Source organism: Penicillium mononematosum, assembly GCF_028829835.1.
Source record: "Penicillium mononematosum strain IBT 11891 chromosome Unknown utg000002l:1.0-8112719.0:1.0-8118358.0, whole genome shotgun sequence".
NCBI classification, from domain to species: domain Eukaryota; kingdom Fungi; phylum Ascomycota; class Eurotiomycetes; order Eurotiales; family Aspergillaceae; genus Penicillium; species Penicillium mononematosum.
In genome coordinates, this window is record NW_026643272.1 from 829,943 (window position 1) to 848,667 (window position 18,725).

At 51.0% G+C, this 18,725-nt stretch overlaps 8 protein-coding genes across 8 annotated transcripts; 3 read left to right on the forward strand and 5 right to left on the reverse strand.

Moving 5' to 3' along the window:
• Window positions 1-12: 12 nt before the first annotated feature.
• N7519_002049 (nuclear import receptor PSE1) lies at window positions 13-3,660 on the reverse strand (the record flags this gene model as incomplete). The annotated part of the gene is made up of 6 exons (XM_057288827.1): window positions 13-220; window positions 277-2,342; window positions 2,394-2,825; window positions 2,879-3,054; window positions 3,125-3,347; window positions 3,478-3,660. 6 exons carry the CDS (start codon window positions 3,658-3,660, stop codon window positions 13-15), a joined length of 3,288 nt encoding a protein of 1,095 aa, XP_057150029.1.
• A 728-nt stretch (window positions 3,661-4,388) lies between these two features.
• On the reverse strand, window positions 4,389-6,626 carry N7519_002050 (CBS and PB1 domain protein; the record flags this gene model as incomplete). Its single annotated transcript, XM_057288828.1, has 4 exons — window positions 6,370-6,626; window positions 5,418-6,291; window positions 5,271-5,365; window positions 4,389-5,216 (listed from the first exon to the last, which is right to left on the reverse strand). The coding sequence occupies exons 1-4, from the start codon at window positions 6,580-6,582 to the stop codon at window positions 4,389-4,391; spliced, it is 2,010 nt and encodes a 669-aa protein (XP_057150030.1). The 5' UTR covers window positions 6,583-6,626.
• A 462-nt stretch (window positions 6,627-7,088) lies between these two features.
• On the forward strand, window positions 7,089-7,830 carry N7519_002051 (40S ribosomal protein eS26; the record flags this gene model as incomplete). The annotated part of the gene is made up of 4 exons (XM_057288829.1): window positions 7,089-7,111; window positions 7,314-7,441; window positions 7,557-7,659; window positions 7,725-7,830. The coding sequence occupies 4 exons, from the start codon at window positions 7,089-7,091 to the stop codon at window positions 7,828-7,830; spliced, it is 360 nt and encodes a 119-aa protein (XP_057150031.1).
• Window positions 7,831-8,204: 374 nt separating this feature from the next.
• Window positions 8,205-10,751, reverse strand: N7519_002052 (uncharacterized protein; the record flags this gene model as incomplete). The annotated part of the gene is made up of 2 exons (XM_057288830.1): window positions 8,205-10,627; window positions 10,691-10,751. 2 exons carry the CDS (start codon window positions 10,749-10,751, stop codon window positions 8,205-8,207), a joined length of 2,484 nt encoding a protein of 827 aa, XP_057150032.1.
• A 450-nt stretch (window positions 10,752-11,201) lies between these two features.
• On the reverse strand, window positions 11,202-11,543 carry N7519_002053 (uncharacterized protein; the record flags this gene model as incomplete). The annotated part of the gene is made up of 1 exon (XM_057288831.1): window positions 11,202-11,543. One exon carries the CDS (start codon window positions 11,541-11,543, stop codon window positions 11,202-11,204), a length of 342 nt encoding a protein of 113 aa, XP_057150033.1.
• Window positions 11,544-11,691: 148 nt separating this feature from the next.
• Window positions 11,692-12,952, reverse strand: N7519_002054 (lanthionine synthetase C family protein; the record flags this gene model as incomplete). Its single annotated transcript, XM_057288832.1, has 4 exons — window positions 11,692-12,011; window positions 12,070-12,083; window positions 12,140-12,713; window positions 12,772-12,952. The coding sequence occupies 4 exons, from the start codon at window positions 12,950-12,952 to the stop codon at window positions 11,692-11,694; spliced, it is 1,089 nt and encodes a 362-aa protein (XP_057150034.1).
• A 776-nt stretch (window positions 12,953-13,728) lies between these two features.
• Window positions 13,729-15,338, forward strand: N7519_002055 (putative histone acetyltransferase Spt10; the record flags this gene model as incomplete). Its single annotated transcript, XM_057288833.1, has 2 exons — window positions 13,729-14,226; window positions 14,280-15,338. The coding sequence occupies 2 exons, from the start codon at window positions 13,729-13,731 to the stop codon at window positions 15,336-15,338; spliced, it is 1,557 nt and encodes a 518-aa protein (XP_057150035.1).
• A 458-nt stretch (window positions 15,339-15,796) lies between these two features.
• On the forward strand, window positions 15,797-17,831 carry N7519_002056 (chaperonin-containing T-complex subunit CCT7; the record flags this gene model as incomplete). The annotated part of the gene is made up of 6 exons (XM_057288834.1): window positions 15,797-15,842; window positions 15,925-16,091; window positions 16,163-16,499; window positions 16,561-16,933; window positions 16,993-17,654; window positions 17,728-17,831. The coding sequence occupies 6 exons, from the start codon at window positions 15,797-15,799 to the stop codon at window positions 17,829-17,831; spliced, it is 1,689 nt and encodes a 562-aa protein (XP_057150036.1).
• Window positions 17,832-18,725: the final 894 nt, after the last annotated feature.

Here is an 18,725-nt window from a genome sequence, read left to right on the forward strand (position 1 = left end):
AATGTCTGAGCTTTATTGGAAGAACTTGCGCACTCTCTCCTGGCTGGCCGGGTCCACAGAAGCCAGAATCTGGTCTGCATTTGCACCGGTCACTGCCACCAGCTGCTTGGCGGATGTGGCCACCCGGGCCGCGGTCTGGCCCTGCAGGGTAGCCGCCTCGAGTGCCTGCACGATGAAACCGAAGACACGGTCAGCCTTGGCAAAGACGGCCGGGTTTTGCCTGGTAATGAAATATTAGCATCAATATGAGGGGTTTGTTGAATCAAGAAAACCTACTGGTCAATCAACTGTGCAATAAAGGAATAGGCATAGGGAGCAGCCTCCTCGTCATAGGTAATGGGCAAAGTCTCGATCCAGTTGGTCACGACATCCTGGGGCGCCTGGACCTTGGATGGGTTGTAGTGCAGGATCTTGGCAATACTGGCAGATGCATTCTCGGTCGCGAACACATTCTCCTCTGTGCGGGATTGCGCATGCTGTGTAACCTGGAACAAGCTGGGGAGGCTGGCTGCCACAAAGTCGCTCCAGGCGGCACCACCCTTCTGTGCGGCCACGCCCACTCCGTACGCCGCTGCCTGACGGTTGGCGGCGTTCTCGTCTCGCAGACCGGAAGCCAAGGGCTGCATGATATGGTCCTTAAATGCCCACGACTCTTCGCCACAGAATTCAAGCACGTCGTCCATGATGCAAAGTGCCCACTGCCGTTGTGTCGGGTCTTGGCTTGTGATAAAAGCGTCGTAGAATGGAATCAATTGCTGCCACGTTGGCAGGAACGAGTTGCCCTGGTTCTTAAAGATGGTGTGGAATGCCTTGTTCATATCGCTCAATAGGTTTTGATCGTCCTCCACGGCGTACTCGAAGTCCAGGTTCTCCTCGTCACCATCCTCGAGCTCGGCCTGCTCCTCCAAACGTTGCTTCACGCGCATCTGGTAGTCCTCAAGGGTCGACTTCGCTGATTCAATGAACGCCTGCAAGTGCTGGGGGGTGAGGGAGTTTCTGCCAACCACCTCTACTGACTCGTAGAAGCACTGGTACATCTCAGCCAGGGTGTCAACTGTCGGCTCAGCGCTAAGAACCTCAATGATCTTCTCTGCAACCTTGTTCCACATTTCGGCGAAGCCCGGCGACTGGCCACCGTGTGCCTTCTTGTAGGAGTTCAGCAGCTGGGGGATTAGCTTGGCAGCTGACACGCGAACGGGGTCGTGGAAGAAAAAGGCAAGGCCAGGGACCGCAATCTTCTCCATGGTCTCCAGGACGTAGGGCTCGAAGTTCTGCTCGAGAATTTGGGCGTAAATTGTGATCAATTCGATAGCCGTATTCTTGTCTTCAAGAGCACTCGTCTTGATACCGATAATCTTGCCCTTGAGCGGAACCAGCTCCCAGCCCTCATCCTGCTCAACCTGTTCGATTTGATCCTCATCATCCAGCAGCTGAATATCGGCCTTGGCCGCAGCCACGGTTAGAAGAGGCGGCATAACACCGGGGAGATAAGGCACGAAGTCTTGGCCCAAGACGCGGCACATGCGGCCCCAGCAGTGGAGGAGGTACTGTGACTGTGGGTCGTCGGCGTCGACAATGTTTTGTTGAATGTGGCCGAGAATCTGAACAAGGTTCAGGGCATCTTGACCCATCTTTTCCTTGCCAACGGCCAGGGCGATCAGAGTAGCACACTCCATGGCCTTGGCACGAAGAAGGCGGTACTCCTTGCCCTGTTCCTCCTTGAGGACATTGAGCAAAAGAGGCATCAGAGTAGTATAATACTGATCGAAGGCGGCCTCGGCGGAATCGGCAATAGTAGCAATAGTGGACAGCGCTTGCTCCTGCAGATAACGCTTAGGGCTGCGCAACAGTTCCAGGAGATGGCTGAGAAGGTTTCCGAGGTATGGCTCCAACGTGCTGCGCTCGGCCTCCTCGCAGAAGTTGACGAGAGCGGCGGCAGCGTGGGACTGCACACGCGGCTCGGTAGAGGCGAGAACGGGAATGATGTTAGTGAGGACAATCTCGTGATACTTCTCTTGCATGGTACCGGCAAAGTCGGTACTCATTTGACCAAGGGCATTGCAGCCTGCATAGCGGACTCGGGGGTGGGGGTCTTGGAGGGCAGGAACAACAAGGGCTAGAACTTGGTCCAGCTCACCGACCATCAGGTCGCGACAACCTTCAGAGATGGCGGAAATGGCCATCAAGGCAGCATGGCGGTCGCGCCAGTTGGTAGACGACATCATGCGAGGAATCCAAGAGAATGCGGGCTGGAGGATGGCCTGTCCACCCAGCTTGTTGGCGAGACGATCCATGCACTGCTCACCGGCGATGTGGTTGAGGTCGTTCTCTTCAGGCTCGAGCTGTTACTAGTCAGTGGCATGTCAATTATAGCGAGAGAACTGCAAACTTACATCCTCCGACGCGTTCCATTCCTCCGCATCGTCGTCATCCGCACCGACATCAGTCATCAGGCTCAGACATTGTGTGACCATTTCCTGTGCGAACTCCGGCTCCTTCTTGCACATATTCGGGGCATAATCGGCAAAGGTAGCCATCAACTCAAGAGCGTTCTGGCGCACCTGATCACTGAGCTCCTTGTCGCCAACGACACTAATGCTGAACTTAACCAAGTTGTTGAACATAGGCTTGAACATTTTCGGGCTGATCTCAGCCAATTCAACCAGGGCGAGCAGGGCTGAGGACAGCTCCTCGCTCTCAGAGGACTCCTTGAGGGGAGGAAGGATGTTGAGAAGATCTGGCATGAGGCCGAAGAATTTGGGCTGGGACTTTTTGGAGATCGACCGGAATAACGAAGCGAAGGCTTCCATAGCGGAAATCCGCACCTAATAGAAAGGTCAAAATTGAGCTCGAAGGGTATAGTCAGACGCCGACATACGGAAATGTTATCATCCTTGAAACCCTTGGTAAAGACTTCCACGACAGCGTCTTCGTGCTGCTTCTCAATGATACCGGGGGTGGTCGTAAACACACGGTATGCGGTTTCCCGAAGGCCCGAGTCAGGGCTTTGGCTTGCTTGGAAAAGAACGCCGAGGAGTTCAGGCCACTGTTCGTCTAAAAACCACAGGTGAAATTGTCAGAACCAAGAGTCCTCATGTCGTCAAGGGTACTTCGAATCGCATACCATTATCGGTGTATTGCCGAGCCACCTCAGCCAGTGTGTCTCCAATCTTCTTGCGTACATCGGTGACAGTCTCACTGGTCAGACAGACAACCAGCTTCTCACGAATGGCGATTCGCTGCTCGCTTGGGAGGCTCGAGAAAATCTCCTTGTTGTCACCTGTGGCGGGATCCTTTCGGGTTTTTGTTGCGATTCTTCGGAAAAGCACAGCGGCGAAAGCACGTGTCTGGCAGTAAGGATTCCCCGTTAGCTTTTACCCCAAATCATAGCGAAATTGGGCCTTTGGTTCGGTCATAGGTCGTCTGCAGCACCCCTCGTTTGAAGCAACCGCACCCCTGGAGTCCAGTGCAACTTACTATTGTGTCCGTCGCACCCCCAAGCTGTTCCGCCAATCCCATCAATAAGACGTCTGGTCGGTTCTGAACCCAGTCATTGTTAAGCTGGTCTTCCGCCTGTGATCTGACGGCATTGTCGGGTGTGCCCAAGGCGCTGAGCAGCTGAGAAAGCGCGGTGTGGATTTCGGGAGGTAGGAGGGACATGTTGGGCGTGTCTGTTCCCAAGTTCCAGACGATCCAAGCAACCCAGTTCTTTCAACCCTCGTAGAAGTGATTTGGTGGGGATAGAGGGGTGGAACGAAGGAGAGGAGTTTTGTTTTTGGTGGGGCGGGGAGAGGGAAAAAAGAAGAATTTCTGATTAGGAGAGCGATAGATGGATAGGCCCTTGGGGAAGAAGAATGGAAGTGCCAGTCCAATAACACCGCAAGAGGAAAGGAGATTCAACAGAGAATGTCGAGGTCTTCAGATTGGATTCGTTCTCGACAAAAAAAAAAGCAAATTAACTGTACGAATAATCCAAGGAAACCTACAGAGTCCATAGTGACGATAATCGGATTTGGACGCTAAACCAAATGCAGTAATTCCAGGCCACAAGGCCAACACAAAGCAGACATAAGTATGAAGAACTGAAACATTGTTGATCCAGTCAAAGACTTGCTTATTTTGTATGCGACCACGGTGGCGGATATATGGAAGCGTCAGATCAAAGTCTATCTCGGACAATTATTTGCATTGAAGGCTAAACTAAGGCCGCAACTGCTCAGCGACACGGAATATTGATATTAGGGAAAAAAACGGGTATGCAACACTCCGGACAGGAAAAGAATCTACTACGCTATCTCAGGGTGCTTGATATCCAAGTTGAATGAGAAAAAGGCAAGTATTTGGAGAGAAAAAGAGGGTTTCGGGAATAGACCAAAGGCCAAAATTTTTTACCGGCCACTGGGGCGGCTGAGAATGAACACACCTGCAATGACTGCAGCCAATGTAACGATGGCACCGGGAAGCAGCAAGTCATTGGGGACACCGGCAATCAATTGCTCCTCCGGCGCGTGTGCGGGCGCGGCTTGCTTCTGGGGCAGGGCCTTGCTCACGGGGGATTCTTGTGATGCAGACTCCTCAACAACGCTTTGCTCTTCAATAGGAGTCACAATCTTAACATGTTGGGGTTCAACCGGAGCAGGAATGGGTGGCTGGGCGGGGTCGTGGACAAACAAATTGACCTTGTCGCGGTGAGTACGGCGGGCCAGATCGATGGCATCCGTCATATCCTGATCCGTGGTGATGGAGACGGTATCACCCTCGTTATCCATATAGCTGAGCGCATATCCAGTGTTGCTCAGTCGACCTTCTTCAACAGTAGGCTCGCCACCAACAGCCTCGACTTCCTTGCCAAGTTTCGCGGTGACTTGCGACACAAGGTCGGTAACGCCGTTGGTGGTAAGGACGTTCACACGGTGCACTCGACCACCAGGGGCCTTGAACTTGAAGGGGAATGGAGTAGGAGCAGCTGGTTCTGCTGGGTGGTGCTGAGAAATAACCTCAGAATGCTCATCGCCGTGGTGGGATGCTGAGTCATTGGGAAGAAGACTGTTGTCGTAGCCAGAGCGAGCGAGGTCAGGGCTCATAACTGAGCGGTGTGGGGTATTCAGTTGCTGGCTGTGGCCGCCAGAGACCATAGAGTCTGACTCGTGATCCATCGATAACCAAAATTTGTTCCATGCGGGGCCCTCGTCATCTTGGGTTGACATAGTGTTGATCTGAATACATCAGTTAGAATGTTTACATGTTATATCTGTTACTACTAAACATACCTGTTCAAGAGTGGCATAGGTAAGCTTCAACACATCCACCATGCCGACAATTTCACCACCCTCGTTCATAACGGGCAGGTTGAGATAGTGGCCATCTGTTGTAGAGTTAGCATATTTTGGCTTTAATTGCGGACTGAAAGGACTGACCGTGCATCTTGCGAAGCGCAGCTTGGATGCTCATATCTGACGGGGCAAAATCGGGGTGAGGAGTCATGACACGGACGACACTGCAAGTAGATGGGTCGAGGCCAGGAGCAATAACGCGAAGAACAATATCCTTGCTAGTGAAGATACCAGTGATTGAGCCTTGGTCCTGGACTAGCAGAGCAGTAGTGTGGTTTTCCTTCATCAGAGCCGCAGCGTCCTTAACGGTGGTGCGGACCGAGACAGTGACTGGCGGCAAGCCATCCAAGACAGTCTCAAGGGTAGGCCCGGACATCTTCGATCGCAAGGCCTCCACATATTGAATGACTTGCTGGGGCTGACTGGAGCCAAGCTCTGTCTGCACACCTTCCAGCGCATCATACAGCTTGCGAGACGAACTGTATGCACGCTCCAACTTTTCCATAGCATCGTAGAAGCACTTGGTAATATCCAAAACACCAGAGATATCCTGGTTCTCATCCATGACCGGCAAATGTCTGAATCCCTTCCGCACCATAAGATCGAGCGCGTCGGTAGCACTAGTGTCTGTTCTCGCGCACAGCGGGTTCTTGGTCATGATCTCGGCGACGGAGACCTCTCGCGCCTTCAGGCCCAGTCCGACGACTCGGAACGCCAGATCCTTGGCAGTGAAAATACCCGCGATGCGCTCATTATCGTCGGTGACCAACACACAGTCCTCTCTCTTGGCGGCCATAAGCTGAGCGGCCTCTGCGATGCTCATGGTGGGCTTTATCTGGAGGGCCTGGCTGGGCTTCAGGGCAAGCACGGTGCCGGGAGGGGCTTTGCGGGAGTTCCTCGATTTTGCCGGAGCATTCCTCTTCTTGCTGAGGTCGGCCTCCATTTTGCGGCGGATAGCCTTTTGTCGAGGTTAGCTAAAAGCCAAAGCTCAAATTGAGCTTCAGGAGATTCACTCCCGCGGGCTGCCATGACGTACCTCATCACGTTTCGACTGGTTCTGTCGCTGTCTGCTACTAGCGGCGCTCATTGTGCCACTTCCGACGTCGCTGGAGGGTGTATTGTTTGTGGTAGAAGATTCTGGCCTGGGTCGGGGGATGTGGGAAGCGCTGGGGTCGTTTCCGAAGTCGGGCAGCCTTCCTCTCCCGATGGTCTGATTGGGCTTTCCCCGAAAAGTACCTGTGGCCGACATAATAATGCCGAGAGGGGAAAGTCTCAATAAAAATGTGAGCTAAAGGAAGGGAGATGACACAAACAAAACAAGGATGTCAAGTTGTGAGACTGGTTTGGGAGAAAAAGCAAGGAGAATTCCTGGGAAGGGGAAGAAAATGGGCAGTTCAATAGTCGATCCCAAACAGGGGTGTTTCTTTCGTTAGTCGGGGATGAGGAGCCGTAAACACTGAGTGACACGGTACGATCCGGGCGCTAGTCCCAATTAGGTGGACATACTCCTCGTGACTCTCTACACGTGACCCACGTGATTCCTAAAATATTATCGCCTTAGATTTGAGGCACCAACCCCGTGACCCATCTCGCTTAAGGGCTTAGGGCTACCCGCACAACGGAATCCAATCCATCCCGAAAGAGACTTTGTGTGAGCGAGCTTCGACAACCCACTCCCGACAAGTCAACTGTACGCTACCTCCCCCCTTTCACCTACAGACCAGTACCTGACCATCCACAGAACAAACCGTCAAAATGGTCAAGAAGAGGGCGAACAAGTAAGGCCAACAAATCCCCCATCTCGGCGAGCCAGTATCCCATTCGACATCTCCGCAATGACGCCGACGGAAGCGCACACGACATACATCTCCAAATACATCGAAAATCGCGACCTACGCACATTGCCGGACAAGAAGAATGGGAGACTGGATTTCGATTGATTCGCAACTTAAGGGGCACGGTAACTAATTGATTTGATAGCGGCCGCAACAAGAATGGCCGCGGCCACGTCAAGCCTGTGCGTTGCTCCAACTGCGCTCGCTGCACCCCCAAGGACAAGGCCATCAAGCGCTTCACCATCCGCAACATGGTCGAGTCTGCCGCCATCCGTACGTTACCACTCTCCCGATACCTCGAATCTACGACAAGATCCCAGATCTATGGCTGCGACCCATTCGAGAACTTTCAGACGAACCAGTGCAACTAACGATTTCCGCTTTACAGGTGATATCTCCGAGGCTTCCGTCTTCGCCGAGTACTCTGTCCCCAAGATGTACCTGAAGCTCCAGTACTGTGTGTCCTGCGCCATCCACGGCAAGATTGTTCGGTACGCTTCCACCGATTCCTCTCGATACCCAGTCGCATTTCCATATACTAATTACTCGTCAACAGTGTCCGTTCCCGCGAAGGCCGCCGCAACCGTGCTCCCCCTCCCCGTATTCGCTTCAACAAGGATGGCAAGAAGCTCCAGCCCCCTACTGCCGCCAAGGCTCTGTAAGGAGATGAATGTCGCATGACGAACAAAATAAAATGGAACTAGTTTGAAATGAATTCTTTTATTTTGTCTTCACTCTTCGCATTGGTGTTCTTCTCGACCGGATCGCAGGGGTTGATGCTCGGACCCGAAACCGCCGGCCTGCTCCTACACTGAGGATGAAAAAGACGGCACCAATTGTGCGATGAAGGCAGGTTGGATGTCTCTTTAGCATTGTGACGTTTATGAGCCCCTTGACGACGGCTTGTTATGACTGGGAGGAAGGATGGTTCAAGTCCAAATGAGGACTGAGAAAATATCAAAAATTCCTACAAAACATGATCGCATGACGTAGAAGTATCAAGTAGTATTTCTGGGTATCTTGCTAAGTACGAAATTCACGGGTACAAGTACCCCTTCTCGAAATAGTTTCCATACATGTCTACCGTTCCGGTCCGCACCTTTGGCACTGGGTTCCGCACGATCTTCACCTCGCCCTTCCAATGACCTTCGACATAATGTGATAAAGAAATATGGGGCGATGATGGCATAAGTAGACCGGGAGCACCCGTGCCAAGCGTGCTTCGCCGTTCTCTCTCACGACGAACCACTCGCTCATACTCAGCCTTCTTGCCGCGACGAAAAGCCGCAAGCTCTGCCACAAGGTCAATCATTGGGGCCTGGCATTGTTGCTTTCTGTCTTCAGCAGTCATTGGTGGACCGGGGGTCTTGGGACTTCGTGGAAGGTGACGCCCGAGTCGAGGAGAATCGGGAGAATGTAACGAGTCATCTTCCGAGGGCATAAGCGAGACCTTTTCGTTAAGCACAGCCATTGGAAAGTATTTGCCAGGATCATTCTCAGGGACTCCACACTCCTCTTCGCCGAAGAAGCTGAAATCATTGGCAGCTGCAGACCAAAGATTCTCCGAGTCGCGATCACCAGTGCTTGAATGGCCTGTGGCATTATATTGGTTTGCAGGTTTCCACGAGGTCAGTTTGGAGCTATCGACAGGTGTGATTTCGAGAATTAGACGCCGCAAGCCAAAGAGAGACCGTGACCGCTGCTGCTCGGCTTGCATGCGCGCTCGCCCTGGTGGGAGGGAGTAGTCTGATCCTGCTTGTAGAGTTGCTAGCAATGCTTCGTTTGAGCAGGCAGTAATGAACCGAGTGAGCGCAGAGAGTATCGACGAGTTCGGCGTTACATGCGAAGGTACATCTGTCAGCACCAATGATTCCATGTGAGGAATATGTGATGGGTGTAGGTAAGGGAACCAGCTTTCTTTCCCTCCTTGGAGTGGGATTGATTGGTTACGTGGCCGCTTTGACAATAATTCCTGTACCTTCTGTTCAAGAGAATCGTTCATTGAGATTGGGGAGCTGCATTGCAAGGTTGCCTGGAGAGAGAAATCCGTCGCAACCCTGTCGCAGTCTGAAGACATTGAAATAGATGGCAAGGTGCTTCCTTCGGTCTGCTCTGTATTCCAGGTGCCTGTCCTAGAGACAGCAAAGGCCGTACCTCCATTGGCGCTACTGTGTACAGGGATGGGTTGTACAACCTCCGGAGCGAAAGCCGATCCACGCCTGACCGACGGTGTGGGCTCATCCTCGTGGGCTGTCAATATCTGGGAGGTCTTCAGCCCTTTTGTCGTTGAATATGAGCTAGTTGACTCGGTCGTTGATGTATCCGCAAGTTCAAAGACAGGTCTTGTCTCCTCGGATAACTCATAAACTTGCTGGGAGGCATCCAACTCGAATTGCTCGACCTCGCGGGGGCTCTCTTGCGCTGAAAGCTCTGGAAGAAACTCATCATCGGACACAGCATCTTGAGGTTGTGGTTGGCCTGTGAGCACAGCATGATGCGCTCGTAGATAGGTCAGGTTGTCTCCTGCGATCTTACCCAACACTGGGACTAGCTTCTCGGCTCCGGGATACTCCTCCTTCCTATAATGGTGTGTATGATGTGCCTTATCTGGGGTTTTTATGGTTCCGAAATCCAGAGCGTGTAGCCGGGACGAGCGAAGAAGACTGGCTACAGCCTCCAGAGATATTCGATTGCCAGTAATATAAAGATGCGTGATTCCCATATGCGGCAAGTCTTCAACCCATGGATGGAATAAAACAGGCTGAGCAAGAAGCTTCGCAAACTGCTCATCCAAGTCTGGCCGTTTGAAGAAGTCCGACCCAGACTCATTGATTGCAAAGTGCGAGAATGGGTCTGGCGAAGCCGAGGCCTGTCTTGGACTTTGCTGCCTTTCCCTCTCACTTGGCGGGAGAAAGGATTCCTGTAGCAGGGAGCAAATTGCAATGTCACTGAGCATGTTGTCTCTCAAATCCAAATAACGAACTCGTCGCCCAATGGAATCGGCTAGAAATTCGGCGTCATTGTCCTTTAGACCAATTCCACGCAACTTAAGTACCCGGAGAAATGGCATTTGAGCTAGTGTGGACAGTACATTGCGATCTCGTGCTGGAGTGGTGTACGAAAGATCCAGATAGGTCAATACCGGAAACAAGAGGAGAGTCTGCGCGAGGCTTGCGGAGGTAGCATTGGGCTCACGTTCAGCCAGTAAGAGCCGTATATTATAGTGGCTGGACCTCTCGTGGGGTTTCAATGCTGTCATGGCATGGTGGTCAAAGAAAGGCAACTTGGAGACCATCAGACACTGAAGACATGGCAGGAATTCGAGAATGTCCCTCAACCAGCCCGGTCGCGGACCACCATATATCTCTGAGAGAGCGGGTGGGAGATGAATAGTATGGGTCAACGCCCGCACCTCTTGTCGGGCGTATTTGAGTGTTCTTCGGAATCGAGTGAGAGCCACTGTGTGGTCGGGTTAGGTATTGCTTTTTGAGCAAAATCGGTGTTGTTCCAAAAGTTACTTACCATATACTGCATCATTATCTGTACCAAAATGAGATGCAGGATCACCCCAAAGGAAGGGCATAAATAGACCATGCCATCTATGACAGACTAAAGATGCAGCGCATAAGTCGCTGGAAGGGATATAGCGAGCAATAATTGTCCAAGCGTCTCTATCCGTTGCGGATTCATAAGACGGAGGAATGAGATCCATTTTCAGTATGTTCCTGAATTCTCGATCAAAAACATTGTGGATTCACGAAAGATGGTAGAAATCGCATGGGGAATTTTGGCCCCATGAGTTAGTTGCCCGACTCAGCCACAACGTATTACTGCATCCTTTTGGGATATACCTAGGTACCATTGATCTTAGGATTCCGACTCTTCTTGCTTCATATTATTTCTCTTATTTTCGCACTTCTGCCCTGGAGGTTATCTATGAAAGTCATGGCAATTTAATTTCAAGACCATCAGATATGACGTCACTGAACATAGCAACTATATGAACAGGCGGGGCATAGCTAAAGGGGGCTATTCAGAAAAGACCCAGTGCGCCATTTCCACCCAGGGCTGGAAAGCCCAATTGTCTATGGAAAGCATTCTGGAATGCCGAGTCTTGCGACGAACCAGATGTAGCCCATGCACCCTGCTCAACAAGATCGATCTTGCGCAGCCTGGCTTGAAGCACCGCGCATGTATCAGCCCAGGCACAAACATTGCCTGCAAGTCCTTCAAACAAACTGTAGGGCTCATCAGGCATGCGATAATCTTTGTCGGAAGATGCAGGCGAGGTGTTGTATGGCTTAGTCTCACGTGCATGCAACATGAATGCAAGTGCCCTCGAGAGGAAGAAGTCACTAGTGAGCTCCCGGCTCATCTCAGCATTCGGAAGAGTTGATATTTTATTGCGCTGGAGATAAGCTGTCCGGGTATCGTTCAAAGTATCCGAGTGGTATTCAAAACAATCATGGAGCAGGAGCCAAGCCCATGCATTGCCAGTCACGCCGTGACACAAACTGCCTCCCTTAGAAAGAGAGACCTTCTTCCCATACACGCTGAGTGCCCATGTATATGGCTTGGTCCCAACTTGGATCCCAGTGGGCGCGGGTTAAGGATTCGTTTTTCAAGGCAGCTCCTAGGAGAATCAACAGTCCTGGGCTGCCGTGACATAGCTGGACTAGTTCAGAGGAGCGCTGACTGAAACTATATGGAGGTAGTGCCATTGGGAGGTGGCCATTGGTAGTTCCAGATAGCTTGCAGAGTGCAGTGATAGTACCACCAATCACAAGAAGATAGTCCGTAAGCTCTTCGGGCTTACACGAAAGCAGGATGGTTAGAATACCGGCTGTATCACATATTCACATTAGCTTTTGTAAAGCCCAAATAATCCCCTGCAAACTTACTTATTCCGTGGACCCTATACATCCTCTGTTAGCAACCTTACACGATATAAGGTGTTGGAGATGCACTTACGCCCCAAAACAGTAATGACCCTCCATCCATGCGTACATCAATGGATGTGCGTCTTGGGCTCCGTTCTTTTCTGTGTATTCCTTGGATCCTTGTCGCCCGGCATCGACAATCACTCGGATCAAGTCAGGAATTGCCTCCAGCACAGGCGAGAGGAGTTCCTGCGTCTCCTGATCAAAATTATGAGCACGAACGTTCAAAAGGACCCAAAGAAGACCTGCTCGGCCAAACAGCATCTCATCTCCACCCATTTTCCGGCCATCATGGGCAACAAGAGGCTCGTTCTTTAGTGCCCACTGCATGGCCTCGTGGAGGCAAGCGATATCCTCCCTTGCGATGCTGACATTGGCGCTATCTTGCCAATTATTCTTTGCAAAACTACCTAAAACGCGCAGAGTGACAGCAGTGACAGGCGAAGATGAGCCAATTGGAGACAATCGGGAGGCTAGCAGAGGAGTGTCGGGGAGGCTTGATGGAATCCGTTGTAGTGCGTAACGACGATAGTCAAGAGAGGCAGCTTTGGGATCCTCTAGCACCGAGGACTGATAATCTAGACGTAGAAATGCCAGAGCAATACCTTAATCGGGTGGTTAGATGATAATGATTTAGAGAGGTAGGACTAGAGCTTAAAATACCGGGGAAAGCTCTAAATATGCCATTTGGGCCCCATGTTTCAGGCAAAGGAGTGTTCTCCTGTATCAACTCGGCACCATTGCGAACAGCAACACGAAGCTCTTGAAGGCTCTCGAAAAGAGTGGTCGTATTGATTGATAGCGGGGTCAAAGTATTCTCAAAGTATTGCGGACGCTCTGCCATGGCGGAGGCTCTATATAGTTATAGGCTGAATATGCTAAGATATGGCGTGATTTGCTGAAAGAAAGCTCAGCTATGCAGGTCTGAGAACTTTTGCTGACCGGGGCGACCGCTTCCTGCATCGTAAAACGTACGGTCAGCTGGCCCCGAACACAAATTCCAGCATCTTCCCCACCAAGCTATGCAGCACAAGATGAAACCATAGAGGGACCACATATTGGATCCACCGAAACTCAGCTCCTACACCAAAATCCGCCCGCAATGACAAAACATGCATATGATACTATGATACTTCTAAGGTTACGTATATCAAGCCTGAAACCAGACGCGTTGAGGAACACATACACGAGCGGTACGCCAGAGCGCTAGTGCCACATATTTATTGTTTGAAAACACCCATTTCCTATCAATTCTACACCAGTATGTGACCTGAGAAATCAGGCATGAATATAGCCCTGGAGATGACATCGGGAGAGACAATATTACCTAAGCATAGATGAGTCAGCAAGGACCACGACTTCTCAACTTGCGTTGTGGCCATTCCGGACTCGAGAATACTCACGCGGTCCTCGAAGTGCGATCGAGGGCTTCCTTCTAGAAGCAGTCCAGAATGTCAGTGAACAGACCCCCTGTTGAATCAAGTTCCTTGTAGCCATTGCTTTTGTTGTTTTTCTTGTATTCACCTATGAGGTTTTGTGGTGATACGTATCTCTGCAATATAATGTATCCAACTAACATGTCAAATAGTCGTGTGATTACCTCCAGAGGACCTCGTTACCATGTCTGAAGTTCATGGAGATTCAGAGCTCGTTCCATCGGGCCCTGATCTAGATTATCCGCTTGCTCTGGCCCCGAGACAAGTAACTTTGAGAGATCGCGTTACGGTTGCGACCCTGGTCCCTTTTGCATCAGCAGAGGAAGTACCTCGAGCCCTGATGAAGTATCTCTCTGATCAATTCAACAAAGAAATTGAAAAGGGAGATACATATGCTATGACAGAGCCCATTCCATTGGCTCAGTTCGGGCGATATTGGTTTTCCAACTTTGGTGTGGTCATGCTTACTGGCGACATCGAGAGTGCAGAGCAGACACATGCGATGGACCGCGCTGGAGCCAACTGGACCAAGATCTGTCTAGGTGGTTTTCACATCCGGCCTAATTACCCTGGTCGTAGTAGTCATGTCTGCAATGGCACGTTCATTGTCACCGATGCTGCTCGAAACAAGGGCGTGGGTAGATTGATGGGCGAATCCTACCTGGAGTGGGCACCTCGACTAGTGAGTTCTTCGCCGCAATCACTCCAACCGAGCTCCGAATTAACGTCTCCTAGGGATACACATATGCCGTCTTCAACTTGGTATATGAGTCCAACGTTGCATCATGTCGCCTGTGGGATTCCCTTGGCTTCAAACGGATTGGCCGAGTCCCCGGTGGAGGCAGTATCAAATCCCAGCCTGGAGAGTTTGTGGATGCAATTATCTACGGCAGAGGCCTCAGTTTGGATGGCGAGGACTCTGTGTCCCAGGATCGTTTTGAAAAAATCCGTTATTATTTGAAGCACGGGAAGTACCCCCGTGGTGCAGATCGGGCCGAAAAGAGTCGACTTCGCAGTGCGGCGACCCATTATAAACTTCTTGGCGGAGAGGATGGGGAGCCCGAGAGGCTGATGCTGAAGGATAAAGAGGTGGTGTCAGACCCGCAGCAGCAGTACGATATCGCCCAAGAAGTTCATCTCAAGCAACATGCCGGAATCAACAAAACCACAGCAGCTATTGCGATCAAATACCATTGGGTACGAATCAAGGAGACTGTCAATCGTGTGATTCGAGACTGCCCACAATGCAAAGAGACTCTCAAGTCGCCCCCCATACCAGGTACCAAAGATGATGATAAATCACCCTCGGAAACAATGTCTGGCATGGATATGAATAGCACAATCGAGAAAGCCCCGAAGGAACCGGTCAATGACCCGCAGGCGATGGACGAAGCACCCGATGAGCCCCCCAGCTACAACCCTCTTATGCATCAACCCATTCCTGCAGCCATGCCCGGCACAGTCCACCCCATGGCTGGGTTCGCGCCCATGCCTCTCGACCCTCAGATTATGCAGCTGCAGCAACAGCTACGACGCTACCAACAACAGAACCCTATGGCGGGCCAGTTCGCCCCCGGGCCGCACAATCTCGGCATGTCAAGCTTTGACGATGCAATGCGCTACCATACAGCTAGCAATGCCTATCAAATGATGGTAGATGACGGTTCGGATCCCTTTCGACAAGACGTGCTTGGGCTTGTGAACCCACCCGCACACGAGTTACAGCATGATGCTGAACTACTCGCTAAGTTCGAGTATGGAAGTCCCTCAGACGGGAATTATGACTTTACGTGAACAAGCCTCTTATCTCGGTTTTCTCATTTCGGGGGCGTTACTTTATTTCGGAATTATTTTGTCTTAACCCTACTTTTCTTTCTCTTGTTCTATTGGCGTCAAGGCATCGGTCTGCTGATACTCCACCACTATTGTGCCGTGGACAGTGAAACGCGCTTTATGCTGCATACACTATGCTTCTTTTTAGGTACATTATTCGAATAAGATACCTCACTATATATATTATAGGAACTTTAGATTCAATATAAGATGTGTACATCTCTTTTAAATGCGTAGGGTTGAGGAGCCCTGATTATTGATTGGTCACCGCCTTGCGCGACTGGGGGGGCTTTTGGGGAACAGGAGCTCTGGGAAATTTTGGCAGATCAACCCCTCCGACCTTTCAACTCAACATACCCCTTTTCTTATTTCTTTTATTTTTTTATTGAACGGTTTCGTGTCCGAATACCGATCTAATCATGGCCTTCAACGGTCAAACCCCCACGATTGTCGTGTTGAAGGAGGGTATGTGTTGTCTCCAGTGCGGGCAGTTTTGTTAGTGGGATTCTGTAACCTATGCTAACTACTGCTGCTTTGAAATCTACAGGCACAGATGCTTCTCAGGGAAAGGGTCAGATTATCTCCAACATCAACGCCTGTGTCGCAGTGCAAGGAACAGTCAAGAGCACTCTCGGTCCTTACGGTGGTGATCTCTTGCTTGTGGATGCCAACGGCAGACAGACAATTACAAACGATGGAGCCACAGTGATGAAGGTGCGTCTTGCTATTGATGGCAAATCTATGACCGGAGGAGTTGGTGATTCTGACTTTCGTGTATTTGGTAGCTTTTGGATATTGTGCACCCCGCCGCCCGCATTCTTACGGATATCGCTCGGTCCCAAGATGCCGAAGTCGGTGACGGAACAACCTCCGTGGTTGTCCTGGCTGGTGAGATTCTGAAGGAGGTGCGAGACCTCGTTGAGCAGGGTGTCAGCTCGCAGACCATCATCAAGGGTCTGCGGAGGGCAAGCGCCATGGCAGTCAACAAGGTCAAGGAGATTGCAGTGGACATGATGGATGCTTCAGTCAGCCAGGAGAAGAAGGTCGAGACACTAAGACGGTTAGCCGCAACAGCCATGAACAGCAAGCTTATCAAGCGGAATTCGGACTTCTTCACAAAGAGTGAGGATCCCTACCCAGTGGTTGCAATTTTGCTCCCAAGGCTGACGAGATGGTATCATAGTGGTTGTGGATGCGGTACTTTCGCTGGACCAGGATGACCTCAACGAGAGGTTGATCGGTGTCAAGAAGGTTACCGGTGGTGGTCTCCAGGATTCGCTTTTCGTCGACGGTGTCGCCTTCAAAAAGACTTTCTCCTACGCCGGTTTCGAGCAGCAGCCCAAACACTTCGAGAACCCTAGTATCGTGTGCTTGAACGTTGAGCTGGAACTTAAGAGTGAGAAGGACAATGCGGAAGTCCGTGTCGAGCAGGTCTCGGAATACCAGGCCATCGTCGATGCTGAGTGGCAGATCATCTTCAACAAGCTTGAGGCAGTCTACAAGACAGGAGCGAAGGTCGTGCTTAGCAAGCTGCCTATTGGCGATCTTGCCACACAGTACGTGCTTCTTATTTACTATAAGTTACGTGTCTAGACACTAATGATTTGGTTTTCAGGTACTTCGCGGACCGAGACATCTTCTGTGCTGGCCGTGTGGCCTCCGACGACATGGACCGCGTTTGCCAGGCTACCGGAGCCGCAACCCAATCGACTTGCACTGACATCCAGGCGCGCCACCTGGGTACATGTGGTGCATTCGAGGAGCGCCAGATTGGTGGAGAGCGCTTCAACCTGTTCTCCGACTGCCCTCGCGCTAAGACTTGCACTCTCGTTCTTCGTGGTGGTGCTGAGCAATTCATTGCGGAGGTGGAGCGTAGTCTGCACGATGCTATCATGATTGTCAAGCGTGCTCTGCGCAACACAACCATCGTTGCTGGCGGTGGCGCTACTGAAATGGAGTTGTCGAGCTACATGCATGGATTTGCAGACCGTAACGTCCCGCACAAGCAGCAGGCCGTCGTCAAGGCGTTCGCCAAGGCACTGGAGGTTATTCCCCGCCAATTGTGTGATAACGCTGGCTTCGACGCTACAGATATCCTGAACCGCTTGCGTGTGGAGCACCGCAAGGGTAACACCTGGGCTGGTGTGGACTTCGACAAAGAGGGCGTCCGTGACAACATGGTTGCCTTCGTTTGGGAGCCTAGCCTGGTCAAGGTCAATGCTATTCAGGCCGCAGTGGAGGCCTCTTGCTTGATCCTGAGTGTGGACGAAACGATAAGTAAGTGACCGTTAATTATTTCCACTCTTCATCCTTCACATCATGACTAACCTATCTTTTTTCTTATCAACAGAGAACGAGGAGTCAGCTCAACCCGGTCAACAGCGCGGTATGCCGCCAGGTGCTGCCCAACGCGCCCTCCGGGGCCGTGGCCGCGGCATGCCTCGACGAGGATAAACGAGTTCGATCAGGACTGGATGATGCTCGATGATATTCCCCCCCCAAAAAAAGAAGGACACCTGCATGATTGAAGGACAATTGGCTTCAGAGCCGGTGTTTGTGAGATGAATATTGAATATGAAGTACAGGGAGAATAGAAGACGAGTTGGTAGAGATGACCCGACTTAACAACGCAGTCTTTCCAAGTACATACAATATAAACATAGTCCTCATAAAAAGATTCCTCAAAACATGATTAATTACATGCAGGTGAGAGGTCATATGCACTTCCAAGGCTGAGCCGATCCGAGCACATGTAACTCTGCAACGGAGGCTTGTACGGGTATACAACACGGAGTACTCCGAGCTATTCGCTTTTCGCTTTTCGCTTACGGAGTATTGTATTTGGAATCAATGTCTATTTATGTAGCTCTATTCTAGACCTTTAACCCATTTTACATCTCATTGGCCCATTTCTGACGCCAAGACAGTGCTATTGAACCCCCTTGAGCTGTATGACATGCAGAAGGGCGATCTACTTCATATATCGTGTGTATGGAGTATGATTTATGTTTATTGCTCCTTGTACGAGATATAAAAGTACAGAGGAAAAAATCCCCAAGTATAAAATGTGAGGCCCAATGACGGGTTCTTGGGCTCCCAGGGGTTGATCGGGGCTGCCGATGAACCCATGTCAGATATGTAAGTCAAGTCCGGAGTACTTTGGGTTTTTTGCTGTGCTTCGTTGTTTTTTCTCTCCTTTTTCTTTTCTGTTTTCCCCCTCTTCTTCTTTTTATTTTTGATTGTCGAGTTGCTAATCCAACACAGCCTTACAAGGAAATAGTCCACAGGCCACGAACCTCTTAGTAAGTGGCGAGGCTCCGGTCTGACGATCTCCCAAATATCTCTTAA